The sequence below is a fragment of the Pelobates fuscus genome, chromosome 8 (genome assembly GCF_036172605.1).
Source record: "Pelobates fuscus isolate aPelFus1 chromosome 8, aPelFus1.pri, whole genome shotgun sequence".
Taxonomy (NCBI): domain Eukaryota; kingdom Metazoa; phylum Chordata; class Amphibia; order Anura; family Pelobatidae; genus Pelobates; species Pelobates fuscus.
The window spans coordinates 31,240,055-31,261,286 of NC_086324.1; the positions used below are offsets into that span (position 1 = coordinate 31,240,055).

General features: G+C 46.8%; 1 protein-coding gene across 2 annotated transcripts in view; it reads left to right on the forward strand.

Annotated features, from left to right (window-relative positions):
* Positions 1 to 21,232, forward strand: part of UPP2 (uridine phosphorylase 2) — a 38,413-nt gene that overhangs the window by 9,824 nt on the left and 7,357 nt on the right. Inside the window, exons 1-3 of one of the 2 annotated variants that reach the window (XM_063429634.1) lie at positions 2,428 to 2,567; positions 8,944 to 9,061; positions 10,578 to 10,736. In XM_063429634.1, the coding sequence (XP_063285704.1) occupies positions 2,506 to 2,567; positions 8,944 to 9,061; positions 10,578 to 10,736 (339 nt within the window). In that variant the 5' untranslated portion in view covers positions 2,428 to 2,505. Of the gene's footprint in view, positions 1 to 2,427; positions 2,568 to 8,943; positions 9,062 to 10,577; positions 10,737 to 21,232 lie in introns of those variants that run through there. The other variant, XM_063429635.1, reaches the window with a different exon arrangement.

The following is a 21,232-nucleotide window of genomic DNA, read 5'->3' on the forward strand; positions in this document are numbered from 1 at the left end:
AGGGTGCAGCCCCAATGCTGAAAAGTAAGCACTATCCCAATGCCGCCTATAGTAATCACTCCACGGCCCGCAGGGCGGGGGTAGCCATCCTCATGGAGGCAAAGCTACAATTCCGCGAAGCGGACCGTCTATCGGATGCAAATGGCAGGTACCTCTTCCTTAAAGGAGATATTCAAGATAGACGTTACACTTTTGCTACAATCTACGTCCCGAACAATAACCAAGCCCAATACATACGTAAAACCCTCCTCAAGCTCTCCTCCTTCACGGAAGGAACCTTGATCCTAGGCGGCGACCTCAATGTACCACTACACCCTCTTACCGACTCGTCTACGGGACACAGTTGCATAACTCAAGATGCTCTCCAACATATACTGAAATCTTTACGGAACCTTCGACTGGTGGATTGCTGGCACGCAATGCATCCCGATGACAGGGAATACACCAACTACTCTACGATCCACAAACGCTACTCGAGAATAGACTATATATTCATGCAACAAGAACAGTTGACGACAATTCAAACGGCGGAGATATGAGCTGCACACTGGTCCGACCATGGACCAGTCACTCTGAAGATAGATTCCCCAAGGACGCGTCCGACCTCATGGGCATGGAGGCTCCAAGATTCGCTACTGCTAGACCTAACAGTCAGGGAACAGGTGTCCGAGGAACTCAATACATATTTTACGCTCAACACAACGGGAGACCAACTCGCGACCACGATCTGGGAGGCGCATAAAAGCACACTGATGCACCTAGTTTCTAGGGCACACTGATGCACCTAGTTTCCAAAAAGAGAAAGGAATCACAACGACAAATAACCGACCTTATGGACCGCATATCTACACTCGAGGCACAGCATAAGAGATCACACCTCGAGTCGACATACGCGGAACTATTGGAAGCCCGGAGACAGCTTCAAACACACATGACGTCCCGTCACTATCGTTCATTGCAACGCTCGAAGGCCTTCTTTTATCAACATGCTAACAAAGGCGGGAGGCTACTGGCCAGGATGCTTAAAGGTCCACAGGGACTAGCCCAGGTCAACAGACTATGACTAGCTGATGGCACAACTACACATCTGAAACAAAACAAAGTCCCAACCAATGTTTCAGTTCTACATAATAATAATAATAACAAAGTATTACATAGCACCTTTGTCATGAGAAAATTTCTATATTAAGGCTTATAAAGGGGTTCCAGAGAATCCTCTGTAATGTAGTAGCCTATCATCTTACAATAAACCTATCTGTATAGTTAGCCAACAAATGAAATAGAAGTGCCTATCAGGCGGGCTAGATATCAGGGGAGTATCGACGAAGTCAGTCGAATTTTGGACTGGTGCCTTATCTATGTGCCACGCCTCCTGTTAGCGTCGTCTAGTAAATGATAATCATATAATTTCCACACAAAAAAATCATTTCTTTCATCTACATTCTACAGACAGATAATTCCAAACAGTTCCTAATTCTAAATTGGCTATACAGGATTTTCTGAAATCATTTTTTTTTTTTTAATGGTGACTCATGGCTGGAATAAAATTTACAAAATTACCGTCAACTGGCTTCCAATTGTCTAAGTATTCAAGTTATTATCTATAACATCAATCTCCAGATCTACAAACTCTACTTTGTCATTTGAGCGATTAAAAGTGAACTTCAAATTAAAAGGGTTTTTAAATAATCTTGAAACTTCTGATGGAATTCACATTCCACTCCACTCCCCCCTCCTCCCCCACTCACCATGCAAATTAAAATACAATCCTTTAAATATCTCCACGGAAGACCAGATTTATGCCACTTTGAATTCTGCTTTCAATTCACCTCTAATTCGCCACAATTGTCACATTACTAAATATAACCCTTGTTAACAAAACCAGTTCTTTCACTTGTCAGTGAAGTCTATTAACCTCTTAGCAAGTGGACTCAACAGTAAATCAGTAAATGAATTGGCATAGACACACATGTGATGCTATGACAAAGACACACAAACAGAGACACACCCCTCTCAAAACATTTTGGGAACAGGAGTTTCCTCCTTTGCACTTACATTTACATACAAAGTATAAACATACTCGCCTACCTCATTATATCGGATAATTCCTATGCAGGAGAAAGAATATATAATTATTACTGAGACAAAGAAACACAAATCCTCCTTTTAATCTCTATGGAAAATTACAAAAAAACTCTCTCTCAGCCCATGAGAAAATCAGTACAGAAATATACTAGTGAAGGAAGGTTAAGCTTTTTACTTTCTTTATCTGCCTGAAATGATTAACCAAAGCCAAATAGTTTCATAACAAGGCAGTGACAACACCCCCCGAATTCTAGCCAATCTGAGAGCTCTAAGTGACATTCCTCTGGGTGACATCATCTTGTCATATAATAACACCGCCCATCATGATGTCACACCAGAGAGACATGCTACTGTGGATGTTTAGAAACTATAACATTATCTGAGAGAGCCAGTGTACAAGACTGTGTTTTACAGTGAGCGATGGCACCCATATTAGTCGATAACAGCAAGTCCAGCACAGCAGAGAGGGAGACTTATGTGGAGTAAGTAGACAAAATATTGTGATCTTCTAGGCTTTAATTTTATTTAAAACTAAATATTACAATGGGGGTGGTATTCACTAAATGGCAAGTTTAGGTCGTGTGAGCCACGATATAAACTAAAATTGGATGGTTTATTCACTAAAGCGAGGAATGTCAAGATTTCAGAGTAAATTTCACATTTAAGTCCGAAGTAGTCAAATTGAAAGAATTGTTGATTTGGTGATTTTGTTTTCCGTTTGGCCTTAAATTTGAAATTTACTGTGAATTTCCAACAACTTTAACTTTACTGAATTATCCTAAAAATCTCCAATTTCTTGACCTTTTTTTTTTTTTTTTAAAACTATGAGGGATTTTTATAACTTTTAGATATTTTGTTCTGAATTTTGCAAGTTGGTTCTGTAAGTTGCTGTAAGTAGAATAGATATTTTATTTTTTCTATTTCGTGCTTGCATCAAATGTATAGTAATGTATGTATGTAATAACAAAATACAAATTTAGCTTCAGTAGCTAAATATTAGTTTTCTTACTGACGTCTATTCAATTTCCAGAGAAGTGTATGCATTTTATAATACAATCTAAGCATGAGATTTTGTTTCCCAGTATTCCATTTTGGTTTCAAAATTTGCAAGTACTTTGCACGTTAAATAAATTGCTGTTTAATGAATAGTTCCCCGAGCTGCTATTTCACATTGGGTATATAATATTTTATTCTCGTGCTTCCCCATATGCCATGCCAATCCTTATAAATTGTAAAAGCAAAGTTGGAGATAGAAAGATATAAGAGATAATTGTTAGTATTATAAGTAAAATCCAGCACAAAGTGGGAATATAAGGTGGGATTGGGGCATTCCCTAAACGCAAAAATGTCAAAAATGTATGTTGATTTTAGGGCTGAAATAGCTGAAAAATCTCCAAATCAGTTATTTTTTCAGTTTGAGAGTAGGAGTGTGACTGTGGCAGTGTGATTGTGACAGGGTTGGGGGGTGAGTGTGACAATGTTTGGGGGATGAGTGTGACAGGGCGAGTGTGACAATGTTTAGGGGATGAGTGTGACAGGGTAAGTGTGACAATGTTTGGGGGATGAGTGTGACTAGGTGAGTGTGACAATGTTTGGGTGATGAGTGTGACAGGGTGAGTGTGACAGGATGAGTGTGACAATGTTTGGGGGATGAGTGTGACAGGGCGAGTGTGACTGGGTGAGTGTGACAGGGTGAGTGTGACAATGTTTAGGGGATGAGTGTGACAGGATAAGTGTGACAATGTTTGGGGGATGAGTGTGACTGGGTGAGTGCGACAATGTTTGCGTGATGAGTGTGACAGGGTGAGTGTGACAATGTTTGGGGGATGAGTGTGACTAGGTGAGTGTGACAATGTTTGGGTGATGAGTGTGACAGGGTGAGTGTGACAGGATGAGTGTGACAATGTTTGGGGGATGAGTGTGACAGGGCGAGTGTGACTGGGTGAGTGTGACAGGGTGAGTGTGACAATGTTTAGGGGATGAGTGTGACAGGATAAGTGTGACAATGTTTGGGGGATGAGTGTGACTGGGTGAGTGCGACAATGTTTGCGTGATGAGTGTGACAGGGTGAGTGTGACAATGTTTGGGGGATGAGTGTGACTGGGTGAGTGAGACTGGGTGAGTGTGACAATGTTTGGGTGATGAGTGTGACAGGGTGAATGTGACAGGGTGAGTGTGACAGGGTGAGTGTGACAATGTTTGGGGGATGAGTGTGACTGGGTGAGTGTGACTGGGTGAGTGTGACAATGTTTGGGTGATGAGTGTTACAGGGTGAGTGTGACAATGTTTGCGTGATGAGTGTGACAGGGTGAGTGTGACAATGTTTGGGGGATGAGTGTGACTAGGTGAGTGTGACAATGTTTGGGTGATGAGTGTGACAGGGTGAGTGTGACAGGATGAGTGTGACAATGTTTGGGGGATGAGTGTGACAGGGCGAGTGTGACTGGGTGAGTGTGACAGGGTGAGTGTGACAATGTTTAGGGGATGAGTGTGACAGGATAAGTGTGACAATGTTTGGGGGATGAGTGTGACTGGGTGAGTGCGACAATGTTTGCGTGATGAGTGTGACAGGGTGAGTGTGACAATGTTTGGGGGATGAGTGTGACTGGGTGAGTGAGACTGGGTGAGTGTGACAATGTTTGGGTGATGAGTGTGACAGGGTGAATGTGACAGGGTGAGTGTGACAGGGTGAGTGTGACAATGTTTGGGGGATGAGTGTGACTGGGTGAGTGTGACTGGGTGAGTGTGACAATGTTTGGGTGATGAGTGTTACAGGGTGAGTGTGACAATGTTTGGGTGATGAGTGTGACAGGGTGAGTGTGACAGGGTGAGTGTGACAATGTTTGGGGGATGAGTGTGACAGGGTGAGTGTGGCAATGTTTGGGGGATGAGTGTGACAGTGTGAGTGTGACAATGTTTGGGTGATGAGTGTGACAGGGTGAGTGTGACAATGTTTGGGTGATGAGTGTGATAGGGTGAGTGTGACAGGGTGAGTGTGACAATGTTTGGGGGATGAGTGTGGCAATGTTTGGGGATGAGTGTGATAGGGTAAGTGTGACAATGTTTGGTGGATGAGTGTGACAGGGTGAGTGTGGCAATGTTTGGGGGATGAGTGTGACAGGGTGAGTGTGGCAATGTTTGGGTGATGAGTGTGACGGTGTGAGTGTGACAATGTTTGGGTGATGAGTGTGACAGGGTGAGTGTGACAGGGTGAGTGTGACAATGTTTGGGGGATGAGTGTGACAGGGTGAGTGTGGCAATGTTTGGGGGATGAGTGTGACAGTGTGAGTGTGACAATGTTTGGGTGATGAGTGTGACAGGGTGAGTGTGACAATGTTTGGGTGATGAGTGTGATAGGGTGAGTGTGACAGGGTGAGTGTGACAATGTTTGGGGGATGAGTGTGGCAATGTTTGGGGATGAGTGTGATAGGGTAAGTGTGACAATGTTTGGTGGATGAGTGTGACAGGGTGAGTGTGGCAATGTTTGGGGGATGAGTGTGACAGTGTGAGTGTGACAATGTTTGGGGGATGAGTGTGACAGGGTAAGTGTGGCAATGTTTGGTGGATGAGTGTGACAGGGTAAGTGTGACAATGTTTGGGGGATGAGTGTGACAGGGTGAGTGTGGCAATGTTTGGGGGATGAGTGTGACAGTGTGAGTGTGACAATGTTTGGGGGATGAGTGTGACAGGGTAAGTGTGGCAATGTTTGGTGGATGAGTGTGACAGGGTAAGTGTGACAATGTTTGGTGGATGAGTGTGACAGGGTAAGTGTGACAATGTTTGGGGGATGAGTGTGACAGGGTGAGTGTGGCAATGTTTGGGGGATGAGTGTGACAGTGTGAGTGTGACAATGTTTGGGGGATGAGTGTGACTAGGTGAGTGTGACAATGTTTGGGTGATGAGTGTGACAGGGTGAGTGTGACAGGATGAGTGTGACAATGTTTGGGGGATGAGTGTGACAGGGCGAGTGTGACTGGGTGAGTGTGACAGGGTGAGTGTGACAATGTTTAGGGGATGAGTGTGACAGGATAAGTGTGACAATGTTTGGGGGATGAGTGTGACTGGGTGAGTGCGACAATGTTTGCGTGATGAGTGTGACAGGGTGAGTGTGACAATGTTTGGGGGATGAGTGTGACTGGGTGAGTGAGACTGGGTGAGTGTGACAATGTTTGGGTGATGAGTGTGACAGGGTGAATGTGACAGGGTGAGTGTGACAGGGTGAGTGTGACAATGTTTGGGGGATGAGTGTGACTGGGTGAGTGTGACTGGGTGAGTGTGACAATGTTTGGGTGATGAGTGTTACAGGGTGAGTGTGACAATGTTTGCGTGATGAGTGTGACAGGGTGAGTGTGACAATGTTTGGGGGATGAGTGTGACTAGGTGAGTGTGACAATGTTTGGGTGATGAGTGTGACAGGGTGAGTGTGACAGGATGAGTGTGACAATGTTTGGGGGATGAGTGTGACAGGGCGAGTGTGACTGGGTGAGTGTGACAGGGTGAGTGTGACAATGTTTAGGGGATGAGTGTGACAGGATAAGTGTGACAATGTTTGGGGGATGAGTGTGACTGGGTGAGTGCGACAATGTTTGCGTGATGAGTGTGACAGGGTGAGTGTGACAATGTTTGGGGGATGAGTGTGACTGGGTGAGTGAGACTGGGTGAGTGTGACAATGTTTGGGTGATGAGTGTGACAGGGTGAATGTGACAGGGTGAGTGTGACAGGGTGAGTGTGACAATGTTTGGGGGATGAGTGTGACTGGGTGAGTGTGACTGGGTGAGTGTGACAATGTTTGGGTGATGAGTGTTACAGGGTGAGTGTGACAATGTTTGGGTGATGAGTGTGACAGGGTGAGTGTGACAGGGTGAGTGTGACAATGTTTGGGGGATGAGTGTGACAGGGTGAGTGTGGCAATGTTTGGGGGATGAGTGTGACAGTGTGAGTGTGACAATGTTTGGGTGATGAGTGTGACAGGGTGAGTGTGACAATGTTTGGGTGATGAGTGTGATAGGGTGAGTGTGACAGGGTGAGTGTGACAATGTTTGGGGGATGAGTGTGGCAATGTTTGGGGATGAGTGTGATAGGGTAAGTGTGACAATGTTTGGTGGATGAGTGTGACAGGGTGAGTGTGGCAATGTTTGGGGGATGAGTGTGACAGGGTGAGTGTGGCAATGTTTGGGTGATGAGTGTGACGGTGTGAGTGTGACAATGTTTGGGTGATGAGTGTGACAGGGTGAGTGTGACAGGGTGAGTGTTACAATGTTTGGGGGATGAGTGTGACAGGGTGAGTGTGGCAATGTTTGGGGGATGAGTGTGACAGTGTGAGTGTGACAATGTTTGGGTGATGAGTGTGACAGGGTGAGTGTGACAATGTTTGGGTGATGAGTGTGATAGGGTGAGTGTGACAGGGTGAGTGTGACAATGTTTGGGGGATGAGTGTGGCAATGTTTGGGGATGAGTGTGATAGGGTAAGTGTGACAATGTTTGGTGGATGAGTGTGACAGGGTGAGTGTGGCAATGTTTGGGGGATGAGTGTGACAGTGTGAGTGTGACAATGTTTGGGGGATGAGTGTGACAGGGTAAGTGTGGCAATGTTTGGTGGATGAGTGTGACAGGGTAAGTGTGACAATGTTTGGGGGATGAGTGTGACAGGGTGAGTGTGGCAATGTTTGGGGGATGAGTGTGACAGTGTGAGTGTGACAATGTTTGGGGGATGAGTGTGACAGGGTAAGTGTGGCAATGTTTGGTGGATGAGTGTGACAGGGTAAGTGTGACAATGTTTGGTGGATGAGTGTGACAGGGTAAGTGTGACAATGTTTGGGGGATGAGTGTGACAGGGTGAGTGTGGCAATGTTTGGGGGATGAGTGTGACAGTGTGAGTGTGACAATGTTTGGGGGATGAGTGTGACAGGGTAAGTGTGGCAATGTTTGGTGGATGAGTGTGACAGGGTAAGTGTGACAATGTTTGGTGGATGAGTGTGACAGGGTAAGTGTGACAATGTTTGGGGGATGAGTGTGACAGGGTGAGTGTGGCAATGTTTGGGGGATGAGTGTGACAGTGTGAGTGTGACAATGTTTGGGGGATGAGTGTGACAGGGTAAGTGTGGCAATGTTTGGGGATGAGTGTGATAGGGTAAGTGTGACAATGTTTGGTGGATGAGTGTGACAGGGTAAGTGTGACATTGTTTGGTGGATGAGTGTGATAGGGTAAGTGTGACAATGTTTGGTGGATGAGTGTGACAGGGTGAGTGTGACAATGTTTGGGGGATGAGTGTGACACGGTGAGTGTGACAATGTTTGGGGGATGAATGTGACAGGGTGTGACTGACAATGTTTGGGGGATAATTGTGACAGGTTGGGGGGATGAATGTGCGGATGCTGTGTTCCTGTGTTCAGCATCCTCACGAACTGTAATGCCCTTTTAATTTATGTTGCCCGACTCCTGCTTACCTCCTTTGTTTGTGAGAGGGAGCAATAATCTATTCCCTGGTGGTCCTGTGGGCTACCAGCGCGGATGGACCTCTGTAGCTGTGTGCAGACCCCTCCTAATGCCCCTTCATGTCTCTGAGATGTGCAGAGTGCTCAAAACACAGATCAGGGAGCTCAGCAGAATTGATGAGATAATGTCTGGGACCCCAAGTGAAATTTGGTTGTATGAAATATATTTTAATTGCAATGTTACAAATCCTGTATCCGCTTGGTATGGATGCACACCCTGGCAATCGTTTATACATGAGTCCCGGAGTAAAGGGGTTAACACTCTTTAGTAAAGACATTTGGAACAATCCTCCATGTTTTATTTTTTACAAATTATGCACTGACAATGGATGGATAATAATTACATCTGTCTCTTTTTTTAGCAATGGCTTTGTACATATTAAAAACCCTCACCTGGACATGCTGTCTGAAGATATTCTCTACCACTTCGACTTAGGAACCAAAACGCACGATTTGCCCTCCATGTTTGGAGATGTTAAGGTAATCTGAGAAAGTATAATTCTCTTCATAGGAAATCTTACTCGATATACTAAAGCTTAAATAACTATATATGTTATGACGTACTTGAAAATGAGAGAAATCTCAATGTATCTTTCCTGGTAAAATATTTTATAAATAATAATGAAGAAAATACAAATACAAAAACAAAAACAAATCTCCCATGAAGCCGTGTGTTTGGCATGGAGGAATGATAAAGGCTGACCTTAGATACCAATGTGCTTCCTGAGTCCAAGGACAAAATGCTGTCTCCGTCCAAAAATGAAGCCACACCGACACGACATACCTCCCAGACCTGTTACCAGATAAAAGGAAATCCATGTTTGTTTCTTCTGACGGCTGTTATGTTTTGACAAAATTAGTATAGTTATTTTATTAACTATAATGTTTGTTCCTGACAGGATTTCTTTGCTAGCAAAGCTCACTTCAATCAGGGAAGTTGTTGCAGAAGAAAAAAGAAACTTTTTTGTAACAGGAAAAAACATTCATATAGGAATGAGTCATGACCATAACAGGGAAACTCAGTTACACAGCATCTAACATGTTGTAATTCATTTAGTTGGTAATATGTATTTGTCACTTCCAGGACAGTCTCATGACTGTTTTTGTTACCTCAGACTCACACACACAGACACACGCACACGGGGAGGGCGAGGCTTCTACATCTGAAAAGCATTTTGTGCTCTCTCTCACGTAGCAGCTCCACTACACACTCCTTTCTACTATCACACTCTGCCCCCAACCATGTAACACTCACCACCCCCCTAACCCTGCCACATACCCTGTCACACTCACCCCCAACCATGTAACACTCACCAACGCCCTAACCCTGCCACATACCCTGTCACACTCACCCCAACCATGTCACACTCACCACCCCCCTAACCCTGCCACATACCCTGTCACACTCACCCCAACCATGTCACACTCACCAGCCCTCTCACCTGCCACATACTCTGCCACACTCACCCCCTCACCCTGCCACATACGCTGTCACACTCACCCCCTCACCCTGCCACTCACTATACTCCAGATTTTCACAAATTAAATCCAATTGGCAACGCTAAGTCAAAAATGGTAAAAAAAAAAAAAACAGATCAAATATTTTTGCTTCAGTTTCTGAATTCAGATGTGCTTTGTAAAAATACAGAGTTTAGTGAATATCCCTACGGAACTTTGAATTCTGTATCCCATAAAGATTTACACAGTAAGCACTGAGTTCTCACAGGTTGAGAAATGATATACATAAAGTTTGCTATCCTGGCCTTGAATTTTAAATTCACTTTCGATTCCTGATAATCTTGTCTTTAGTAAAACTCCCTTTGAATTGCTCACTGTTCACACTAGTAAATAAATCAATAAATGATGCTTGAAATTGAAATTCTGGCGGCCTTGAATGTGAGCAGGTGACTTCTCTTGATCTTACGGTAACTATGAAGTACCGTTAACCTGTTTAACTAGCACGGTGCATTTCTAAATATATACAATTCTCTTCCAGTTTGTGTGTGTTGGAGGAAGTCCTAACAGAATGAGGAGCTTCGCATTATTCATTCATAATGAACTGGGTCTGGACGGAGATGGTAATAACATAGTGGATATCTGCGCTGGGACGGACAGATATAGCATGTACAAAGTAGGCCCTGTGCTGTCTATTAGTGTGAGTATCTCTTTATGTATTAATTATAGAATGTACCACAGCTGTAAAACAGTGTGTTTCGTGTCTATAATCACAGAGCTCCGCAGCATTGTCTTATTATATATCTAAATATCGCACATTCATTATATTTTACAGTGAAACTGTCATCTGCAGATAGTGTGTGTGATAAGTTCACCTTCAGATATAACCTATGCCAGGAATAGACAACCTTCAGACATAACCTATGCCAGGCATAGACAACCTTCAGATATAACCTATGCCAGGCATAGACAACCTTCAGATATAACCTATGCAAGGCATAGACAACCTTCAGATATAACCTATGCCAGGCATAGACAAGACAACCTTCAGATATAACCTATGCCAGGAATAGACAACCTTCAGATATAACCTATGCAGGCATAGACAACCTTCAGATATAACCTATGCCAGGCATAGACAACCTTCAGACATAACCTATGCCATGCATAGACAACCTTCAGATATAACCTATGCCAGGCATAGACAAGACAACCTTCAGATATAACCTATGCCAGGCATAGACAACCTTCAGATATAACCTATGCCAGGCATAGACAACCTTCAGATATAACCTATGCCAGGCATAGACAACCTTCAGATATAACCTATGCCATGCATAGACAACCTTCAGATATAACCTATGCCAGGAATAGACAACCTTCAGACATAACCTATGCCAGGCATAGACAACCTTTAGATATAACCTATGCCAGGCATAGACAACCTTCAGATATAACCTATGCCAGGCATAGACAACCTTCAGATATAACCTATGCCAGGCATAGACAACCTTCAGACATAACCTATGCCAGGCATAGACAACCTTCAGACATAACCTATGCCAGGCATAGACAACCTTCAGATATAACCTATGCCAGGCATAGACAACCTTCAGATATAACCTATGCCAGGCATAGACAACCTTCAGATATAACCCATGCCAAGCATAGACAACCTTCAGATATAACCTATGCCAGGCATAGACAACCTTCAGATATAATCTATGCCAGGCATAGACAACCTTCAGATATAACATATGCCAGGCATAGACAACCTTCAGATATAACCTATGCCAGGCATAGACAACCTTCAGATATAACCTATGCCAGGCATAGACAACCTTCAGATATATCCTATGCCAGGCATAGACAACCTTCAGATATAACCTATTCCAGGCATAGACAACCTTCAGATATAACCTATGCCAGGCATAGACAACCTTCAGATATAACCTGTCAGGGCTCCGCGGGCAGCGGTGAGGGGAGGCTGCAATCCTCTCGCAGCACTCACCCTCGGTCCGTCGCCGCCCGCGGTCCCCTCTCCCCTTACCGATATGCGAGCGGCGTCCTCTCCTCTTGACACGCCGCTCGCGTCCTCCTCTCCTCCTCCCAGCGGCAGCATGTCTAACGCTGCACGCTGGGAGCCGGCACTATTATCTAAGCGCCAGGGTCACTCACGTGACCCGGCGTTAAAGCTACAGTGCAACAAACACAGTGGGGGGTATAGATATCCCCCACGTGTGTTTGTTAATACTGATTGGTGGTTAGCCAATCAGGATTCAGGCTAGGATTTAAATACTTACCTTTCCTGTCTATCTGTGCCCTGTTGTGGTCTTTGCTTTATGGTATCGATTGTGAACGTGTGCTTTCTGGTTACGTACCCTCTGGCTTGTTATACTGACTTTGTGACTTTCTCCTACCCTTTGACCTCGGCTTGTTTCTCGTTATTCTGTTTTCTGGTTCCCCTTACTCGGCTTGTCTCCTGACTATTCTTTGTGTGCTTAGCCCGGCCACTCTAAGGACCGGTACAGCACACTTTCTGTGTGTGTGTCTGTGTGTGTGTTAGCGTGTTGGGTTCCCCGGAATCGTGACATTACAACAGGGCCATAATGGAACCTGCTGACATACCACAGCTCCTAGTTAATCAGGAGGCTAGAATGGAAGGCTTGGACCACCATATGGATCAGTTTGCTCAAGCTTTGCAGACCATACTGGCTCGTACTGCACACCTGCAGCCTGCCGTCCAGGAGGCGGTTGCTGCTGTGCCCGAACCCATTGCCACTCCAGTACCCGTTCCTGCTCATGTAGTCCATATGACACCGCCACAGCGCTATAGTGGTGACCCAGCATTGTGTCGTGGTTTCCTCAATCAAATTGACATCCATTTGGTGATGAATCCACGTTCCTATCCCACCGACAGATCCAAAATTGCCTTTTTGATAAACCACCTGTCTGGGAGAGCTTTAGCATGGGCAAACCCCATGTGGGAAAATATGTCTCCTATGTCCTTTGCGGATTTTTTGTCAGCATTCAAACGCACGTTTGATCAACCCGGTAGGGTTGCCTCTGCTGGCAAAGCTCTGCTTAGGGTTCGACAGGGTAACAGATCTGTAGCGGATTATACTATCGAATTCCGCACTCTAGCAGCTGAAGTGGTTTGGAATAACGACGCCCTCGTAACAGCCTTTCAGGAGGGTTTGGCCGCTTACATACTGGATGAGATAGCATCCAGGGAACTGCCTGTCCTTCTAGATGATATTATAGACTATGTAATCCTTATTGATAACCGCATTAGAGAGAGACGTAGTCAAAGACGGCTGGATACACGGGTGTTACCTGCTCTACCCAGTACTGCATTACTAGCGTTACCCGCTCCTAGGCAACCATCCCCCGAACCCATGCAATTGGGTGCTACGGGGTTAACTGAGGCTGAAAGAACGTATCGTAGAAGGGAGGGGTTATGTCTCTATTGTGGAAAGAGGGGGCACCACTGTAATACATGCCCTAAATTACAGGGAAACTCCAGCACCTAAGGCCTAGAGAGGGGTCGGCCTCGGGTGTTATGACTTTGTCCCCTCATGTGTCCATCTCCAGACCATTTATTACGGTCTCTCTTTTGGTCAATAAAACCACCATAACAACTAAAGCCTTGATCGATTCAGGTGCGGCTGACAACCTTATGGATGAGACCTTTGCCAGAACCGCAGCCTTGACTTTGATCCAAAAGGCCACACCCTTGGCCGTTGAGGCCATAGATGGTAAACCGCTTGAGAGACCTCTGGTGACCCATGAAACCCAAGATATAGAGATGTCTGTGGGTGCTTTACACAAGGAAAGGTTAACCTTCCAAATAATTGACTCCCCTACTGCTTCCATTGTTCTGGGTTTTCCCTGGTTAGTGAAACACAACCCAGTACTTGATTGGGGTTGTTTAGACATACTCTCCTGGGGGGAATCTTGTCAACGAGACTGTATGGCCCAAGTACGTCCCGTTTGTTTACTTAACGTGCCCACGGCTAAACCGCTTTCTGTTTCTGTCCCTTCTGTGTATGCAGACCTTGCTTTGGTTTTCGAAAAAAGGGAGGCAGATAAGCTACCCCCACACCGTGAGTATGACTGTGCCATAAACCTATTACCGGGTACTATGCCTCCTAGGGGTAAGGTCTACCCTCTTTCTGAGAAAGAAAACCAGGTCATGGAGGAGTACATACGAGAGGCCTTAAGTAAAGGTTTTATTAGAAGGTCCTCCTCTCCTGCTGGTGCTGGTTTCTTTTTTGTGGCAAAAAAGGAGGGCGATTTGAGACCGTGTATAGACTACAGAGCCCTAAACAATATAACGATTAAAAATGCCTATCCGATTCCCCTCATTACCGAATTGTTTGATCGTGTCAAAGGTTCTCGATATTTTACTAAACTAGACCTCAGGGGGGCTTATAACCTTGTTCGTATTAAGGAGAATGATGAATGGAAAACGGCGTTCAATACGCGTAGTGGGCATTACGCAGGGGCGGACTGACCAGTCGGGCACTTCGGACATGGTCCGAGGGCCCGGCTGGGAGGGGGGCCCGCCGCCATCAGGGGGCCCGGCGGCAGGGCCGGATTGCCCCACCGCGGCCTCGGCATCTGTGCATGTAAGTGCCACCGGGTGGCCGGTCCGGTGGCACACTGAAGGGGCCGGGTACATGCTGGAGCCGCCGGGCCGGGTGGCAGCCTCTCCGGTCCGGCGGCACTCCTGTCAGGCTGTCAGTAACGCTGAGGACGGAAGGAGGGGAGGAGCATGTCTCTCTCACATGCTCCTTTGCGGTTCCCACAATTCCCAGCACAGGATGTGGGAACCGCAAAGGAGCATGTGAGAGAGACATGCTCCTCCCCTCCTTCCGTCCTCAGCGTTACTGACAGCCTGACAGGAGTGCCGCCGGACCGGCGAGGCTGCCACCCGGCCCGGCGGCTCCAGCATGTACCCGGCCCCTTCAGTCTTCTCTTGGTAAATGGGAGGGGGAAAAATAAAACAGAGAGGGGGAAAAGATAGAGGCAGGGGAAGAAACAGACAGTGGGAAAATAGAGAGACAGGGGGAGGGGAAGGAAAGAGACAGAGGGGGGGAGAGAGTGACACAGGGAAAGGAGGGAGAAATAGACAGGGGGGAGAGTGAGACACAGGGGGAGAAAGAAGGGGAATAGAGAGATGGTGGAGGGGGGAGAAAGAGACAGAGGGGAAGAGAGATGTGGGGTAGGGAGAGACACAGGGAAAGGGGGGAGAAAGAGACAGAGGGGACGAGAGATGTGGGGTAGAGAGAGACACAGGGAAAGGGGGGAGAAAAAGACAGGGGATGAGAGATGTGGGGTAGAGAGAGCCACAGGGAAAGGGGGGAGAAAGAGACAGAGGGGAAGAGATATGTGGGGTAGAGAGAGACACAGGGAAAGGGGGAGAAAGAGACAGGGGACGAGAGATGTGGGGTAGAGAGAGACACAGGGAAAGGGGGGAGAAAGAGACAGGGGACGAGAGATGTGGGGTAGAGAGAGACACAGGGAAAGGGGGAGAAAGAGACAGAGGGGACGAGAGATGTGGGGTAGAGAGAGACACAGGGAAAGGGGGAGAAAGAGAGAGGGGATGAGAGATGTGGGGTAGAGAGAGACACAGGGAAAGGGGGGGAGAAAGAGACAGAGGGGACGAGAGATGTGGGGTAGAGAGAGACACAGGGAAAGGGAGGAGAAAGAGACAGAGGGGACTAGAGATGTGGGGTAGAGAGAGACACAGGGAAAGGGGGGAGAAAGAGACAGAGGGGACGAGAGACACAGGGAGAAAGGAGAGAGACCCACAAGGGGAGGGGGAGAAAGAGGCAGAGGGGGAAGAGAGACTGGGAAGGAGAGGGGAGACATGGACACAGAGGAGCAGTGAGGGGGAGAAAGAAACATACAGAGGGACTGGGGGAGACAAAAAGGCACACAGTAGGGCTGTATATATAATTGGTGGATCGCCCCAGCCGATCTCTCTCCCCGGTCTGCAGGCACCGTGCGGGCAGCTGGCAGGGAGGGAAGAAGAGAGGACCCGGGAGCTTAGCCTGCAGCTTCTCTGGGTCCTTCTCACGCAAGCACAGAGCGTTGCCGCAGTTACCACGGCAACGCTCCGGCTCTCGCAAGAGTGAACTCTAGCCCTGGAGCTACAGCTAGAGTTCACTCTCAACACTGCGACCACCAGGGATTCCTGGTGGTCGTAGTAGTGAGAGTGAACTCTAGCCCCATACAAACACTGCCCCCCCACACACACACCATACACATTCACTCACTGCCCCCCATACACACACACTGTCCCCACACACACCCTACACATTTACACACATTGCCTCACACACACACATACACAGACCCCCATACACAGCCCCCCATACTAACATTGCCACACACACCCTATATGTTCACACACACACACACACACAGACTGAACCTTTCACACACACTGCACCCCTCACACATTGCACCACTGCTCCTATACCCTACTACAGCCCCATATCCCAGCAGACCCCAGGTAAGTTTTCAAACTGTTCTTAAACGGTTTGACTACTTACTCTGGGAGGGGGTCCTGGCCCTCCTGGCACCATAACCACTACACAGAGCAGCAGTGGTTAATGTGCATGGATTATTTCTTTAAATAATCTACAAGTGCCCCCGTAGCCAGCCAGCCAGCCCACAAGCCAACCAAGCCACCAGTTAGCCAGCCCACAGGCCAGCCAGGCCAGCAGCCAGCCACAGGCCAGTAGCCAGCCCACAGACTTACAACAAGCCACAGGCTTACAGCCAGCAAGCCCACAGCCTGCCGGCAGTAGCCAGCAAGCCCACAGCCTGCCGGCAGTAGCCAGCAAGCCCACAGCCTGCCGGGAAGCCACAGCCTGCCAGCCGCAGCCAGCAAGCCCACAGCCAGCAAGCCCACAGCCTTCCAGCAACAGTAATTAAGGTAGGAGGAGCCAACTTGGCCTAGGTATCAGCAAGCTATGTTGTGTTGCTATATTGTAAATAGGAACCAGAGTGTTGGAGAGACCCCCCTCCAGGCCCCCATTAGACTCCATTGTAGTCTCTAATGTGGCTTGAGTAGATTCTTTCTAACACTCTCTAAATAACACTGAGATAGCCTCTGCTAGAAAGACCCCCCCTCCATGGCCCATTAGCCCTCAATTGTAGTCTCTACTGGGGCCTTGAGGGGATTATTGCACTTTTGTTCCTTGTGTCTAAAGATTGTGTAGGGTGTGGCTGGAGGCGGGACAAGGGTGGGGCTTGCTACGGAGCATGGGTGGGGCCTGTAAGGGGGCCCTTGATTTATTTTGCCCGTGGGCCCTGAGGGTTCTCAGTCCGCCCCTGGCATTACGAGTATCTGGTCATGCCTTTTGGATTGTGTAATGCTCCTGCCGTTTTTCAGGATCTCATAAACGATGTCCTTAGAGATCTACTGCATGTCTGTGCTGTAGTCTACCTAGATGACATACTTGTATATTCTCCAGATTTGAAGACACATCATACTCATGTTAGGATGGTGCTTAAAAGGTTGTTGCAGAATGGTCTTTATTGTAAATTAGAGAAATGCTTATTCGACCAAACTTCTGTACAATTCCTGGGTTATGTTATTTCTGAACAAGGATTCAGCATGGATCCTTCAAAATTGGAAGCTATACTGTCCTGGCCCCTTCCCCAAGGACTTAAGGCAATACAGCGATTTATAGGGTTTGCCAATTATTATAGAAAGTTCGTTAAAAACTTCTCATCCATTATTTCCCCTATCACTAAACTGACAAAAAAGGGTTTACACCCCAGGGTTTGGAATCCTAATGCTATTGTGGCCTTCGAGACTCTAAAAAAGGCATTTGCCACTGCCCCTGTGTTACACCATCCTGATCCTTCCCTTCCCTTTGTACTGGAAGTAGACGCCTCTGAATCAGGTATAGGAGCAGTGTTGTCACAAAGACAATCGTATGACGAACCCCTCCTTCCCTGTGGTTACTTTTCAAAACGCTTGTCAGAGTCTGAAAAGAATTACGACTTTGGGAACAGGGAATTATTAGCTATAGTGATGGCATTTAAAGAATGGAGGTACTTGTTAGAGGGAGCTAGACACAAGATTTTGGTTATAACCGATCATAAAAATCTATCCTATATCGCAGATGCTAAGAGGTTATCCTCTCGTCAGGCTAGATGGTCTTTGTTTCTCTCACGTTTTCAGTACATAATCACATACAGGCCTGGTTATCGAAATGTCAAGGCTGATGCCATCTCCCGCCAGTACGAACCTGTAGATTCTATTACCTCCACTCCTGAGCCCATTGTACCCACAACTAATATAATAGCTACTACCCGTTTGGTTATCTCGTCTCTTTTTCTTGATGGTATCAAGTCATACCAACCCCAAGCACCCTCTGAGACCCCTACTGGTAAGCTGTACGTGAAAGTAAAAGACAGAAAGAAGTTGTTAACTTTATTTCACACAGCCAAAACGGCTGGTCATCCAGGGGTTACCAAGACTTACAAGGGTCTTTTCCAACAGTTTTGGTGGCCCTCACTCAAAAAAGACGTGGTAGATTACGTGCAGGCTTGCCGTGTCTGTACACAGTGTAAGTCCCCTAATGTTAAACCCCTGGGACTCCTTATGCCCCTATCTGTACCCAAGAAACCGTGGACACACTTATCCATGGACTTTATTGTGGATCTTCCTTCATCTGATGGGCAGACAGTAATTTTGACTGTAACGGATAGGTTCTCCAAAATGGCGCACTTCATTCCGCTTAAGAAGCTACCTTCTGCGGTTCAGTTGGCTCAGGTGTTTGCCAAAGAAGTGTTCCGCTTGCATGGTATACCACAAGATATCGTATCTGACAGGGGCCCTCAGTTTGTCTCTCGGTTTTGGAGAGGCTTTTGTGCTGAGATGGGGGTCTCCTTATCGTTTACTTCCTCCTATCATCCGCAATCTAATGGAGCTGCCGAACGAGCAAATCAGTCTGTGGAGTTGTATTTACGCTGTTTCACGAATGCACACCAGGACAACTGGTCCCGTCTCCTTCCCTGGGCTGAGTTTGCCAGGAACACTGTGTCTCATTCTTCTACTGGCGTAAGTCCTTTTATGGTGGCTTATGGGTTCCAACCCGCTGTCCTTCCCGGTGTATTCTCCGACAAGGGAATGCCCGCTTTGGACGAGCACCTCGCCTCCTTACGGAAGATGTGGGATCAGGTCCATGCTGCTCTTTGTCGTGCTGCTGCTACTCAAAAGAGGTTTGCTGATCGTCGTAGGTGTGCGGCTCCTTCTTATGCTCCGGGTGATAGGGTTTGGTTGTCCTCTAGGAATCTCCGCCTTAGGGTTCCCTCGATGAAGTTCGCGCCCAAGTTCCTTGGTCCCTATAAGGTGTTGCGTAGGGTGAATCCTGTTTCCTACTCCCTGGCCTTGCCCCCTTCCATGCGCATACCTAACACCTTTCACACCTCCCTTTTGAAGCCCTTGCTCTGTAATCGGTTCTCTGGCTCTCTCAGGCGTTCCGATGCCCTCCGCGCGGTCTCTAGTGACGTATATGAGGTGGCTGCTCTCCTTGATTCTCGTTTCTCTCGAGGTCGGTTGCAGTATCTGGTTGATTGGAGGGGTTATGGCCCGGAGGAGCGGTCGTGGGTTTCTGTCTCTGACTTGAACGCCCCCTCCTTGATCCGCTCCTTTCATGCGCGGTTTCCTTTGAAGCCTTTGGCTTCCCGCCCTCTGGCCGTCTTCGAGGGGGGGGTTATGTCAGGGCTCCGCGGGCAGCGGTGAGGGGAGGCTGCAATCCTCTCGCAGCACTCACCCTCGGTCCGTCGCCGCCCGCGGTCCCCTCTCCCCTTACCGATAAGCGAGCGGCGTCCTCTCCTCTTGACACGCCGCTCGCGTCCTCCTCTCCTCCTCCCAGCGGCAGCATGTCTAACGCTGCACGCTGGGAGCCGGCACTATTATCTAAGCGCCAGGGTCACTCACGTGACCCGGCGTTAAAGCTACAGTGCAACAAACACAGTGGGGGGTATAGATATCCCCCACGTGTGTTTGTTAATACTGATTGGTGGTTAGCCAATCAGGATTCAGGCTAGGATTTAAATACTTACCTTTCCTGTCTATCTGTGCCCTGTTGTGGTCTTTGCTTTATGGTATCGATTGTGAACGTGTGCTTTCTGGTTACGTACCCTCTGGCTTGTTATACTGACTTTGTGACTTTCTCCTACCCTTTGACCTCGGCTTGTTTCTCGTTATTCTGTTTTCTGGTTCCCCTTACTCGGCTTGTCTCCTGACTATTCTTTGTGTGCTTAGCCCGGCCACTCTAAGGACCGGTACAGCACACTTTCTGTGTGTGTGTCTGTGTGTGTGTTAGCGTGTTGGGTTCCCCGGAATCGTGACATAACCTATGCCAGGCATAGACAACCTTCAGATATATCCTATGCCAGGCATAGACAACCTTCAGATATAACATATGCCAGGCATAGACAACCTTCAGATATAACCTATGCCAGGCATAGACAACCTTCAGATATAACCTATGCCAGGCATAGACAACCTTCAGATATATCCTATGCCAGGCATAGACAACCTTCAGATATAACCTATGCCGGGCATAGACAACCTTCAGATATAACCTATGCTCTGTGCTTCTAGGCAGATGTATAGATCAAATTAGATACGTATATGAAGAACGCTTCATAAACATTTACCCCATTCATTTTTTTTCTTTTTATTCTTTCTGTATAGTTTTTTTTTTTTCCAAGAAATGTCAAAGAAAGTTGTGGTGACAATTACAATTACAAATGATGACGTATAGGTCATTGCGAAAATCATTGAAACATAGTTATCTACAATTGTAGATGTCTCGGCATGTTTAGCAGGAATCAATATATAAAATGAACCAGTAAAATATTTTTTGTTAAAAAATACCATAACAATGTAACTGTTTTGAATTAACTTTAATCTATTACATATCATAAAGGCATTGCTGGTTGCCATAGTTTTGCTGCATTTCCCCCAATTCCTAACATGGCATCCTGGACTGCACAGACCCCCCCAAATAATGTGAGCATACCTCCCAAGTTCTATACAATTCTATTTTAGCAGATACAAATACAAACCAAATAAATTACACTTACACGGATAATAAAGATAACATACTCAGTTATGGTTACCTTTTCTTGTTTTAACACCTCAGCAGTGCACAGTCT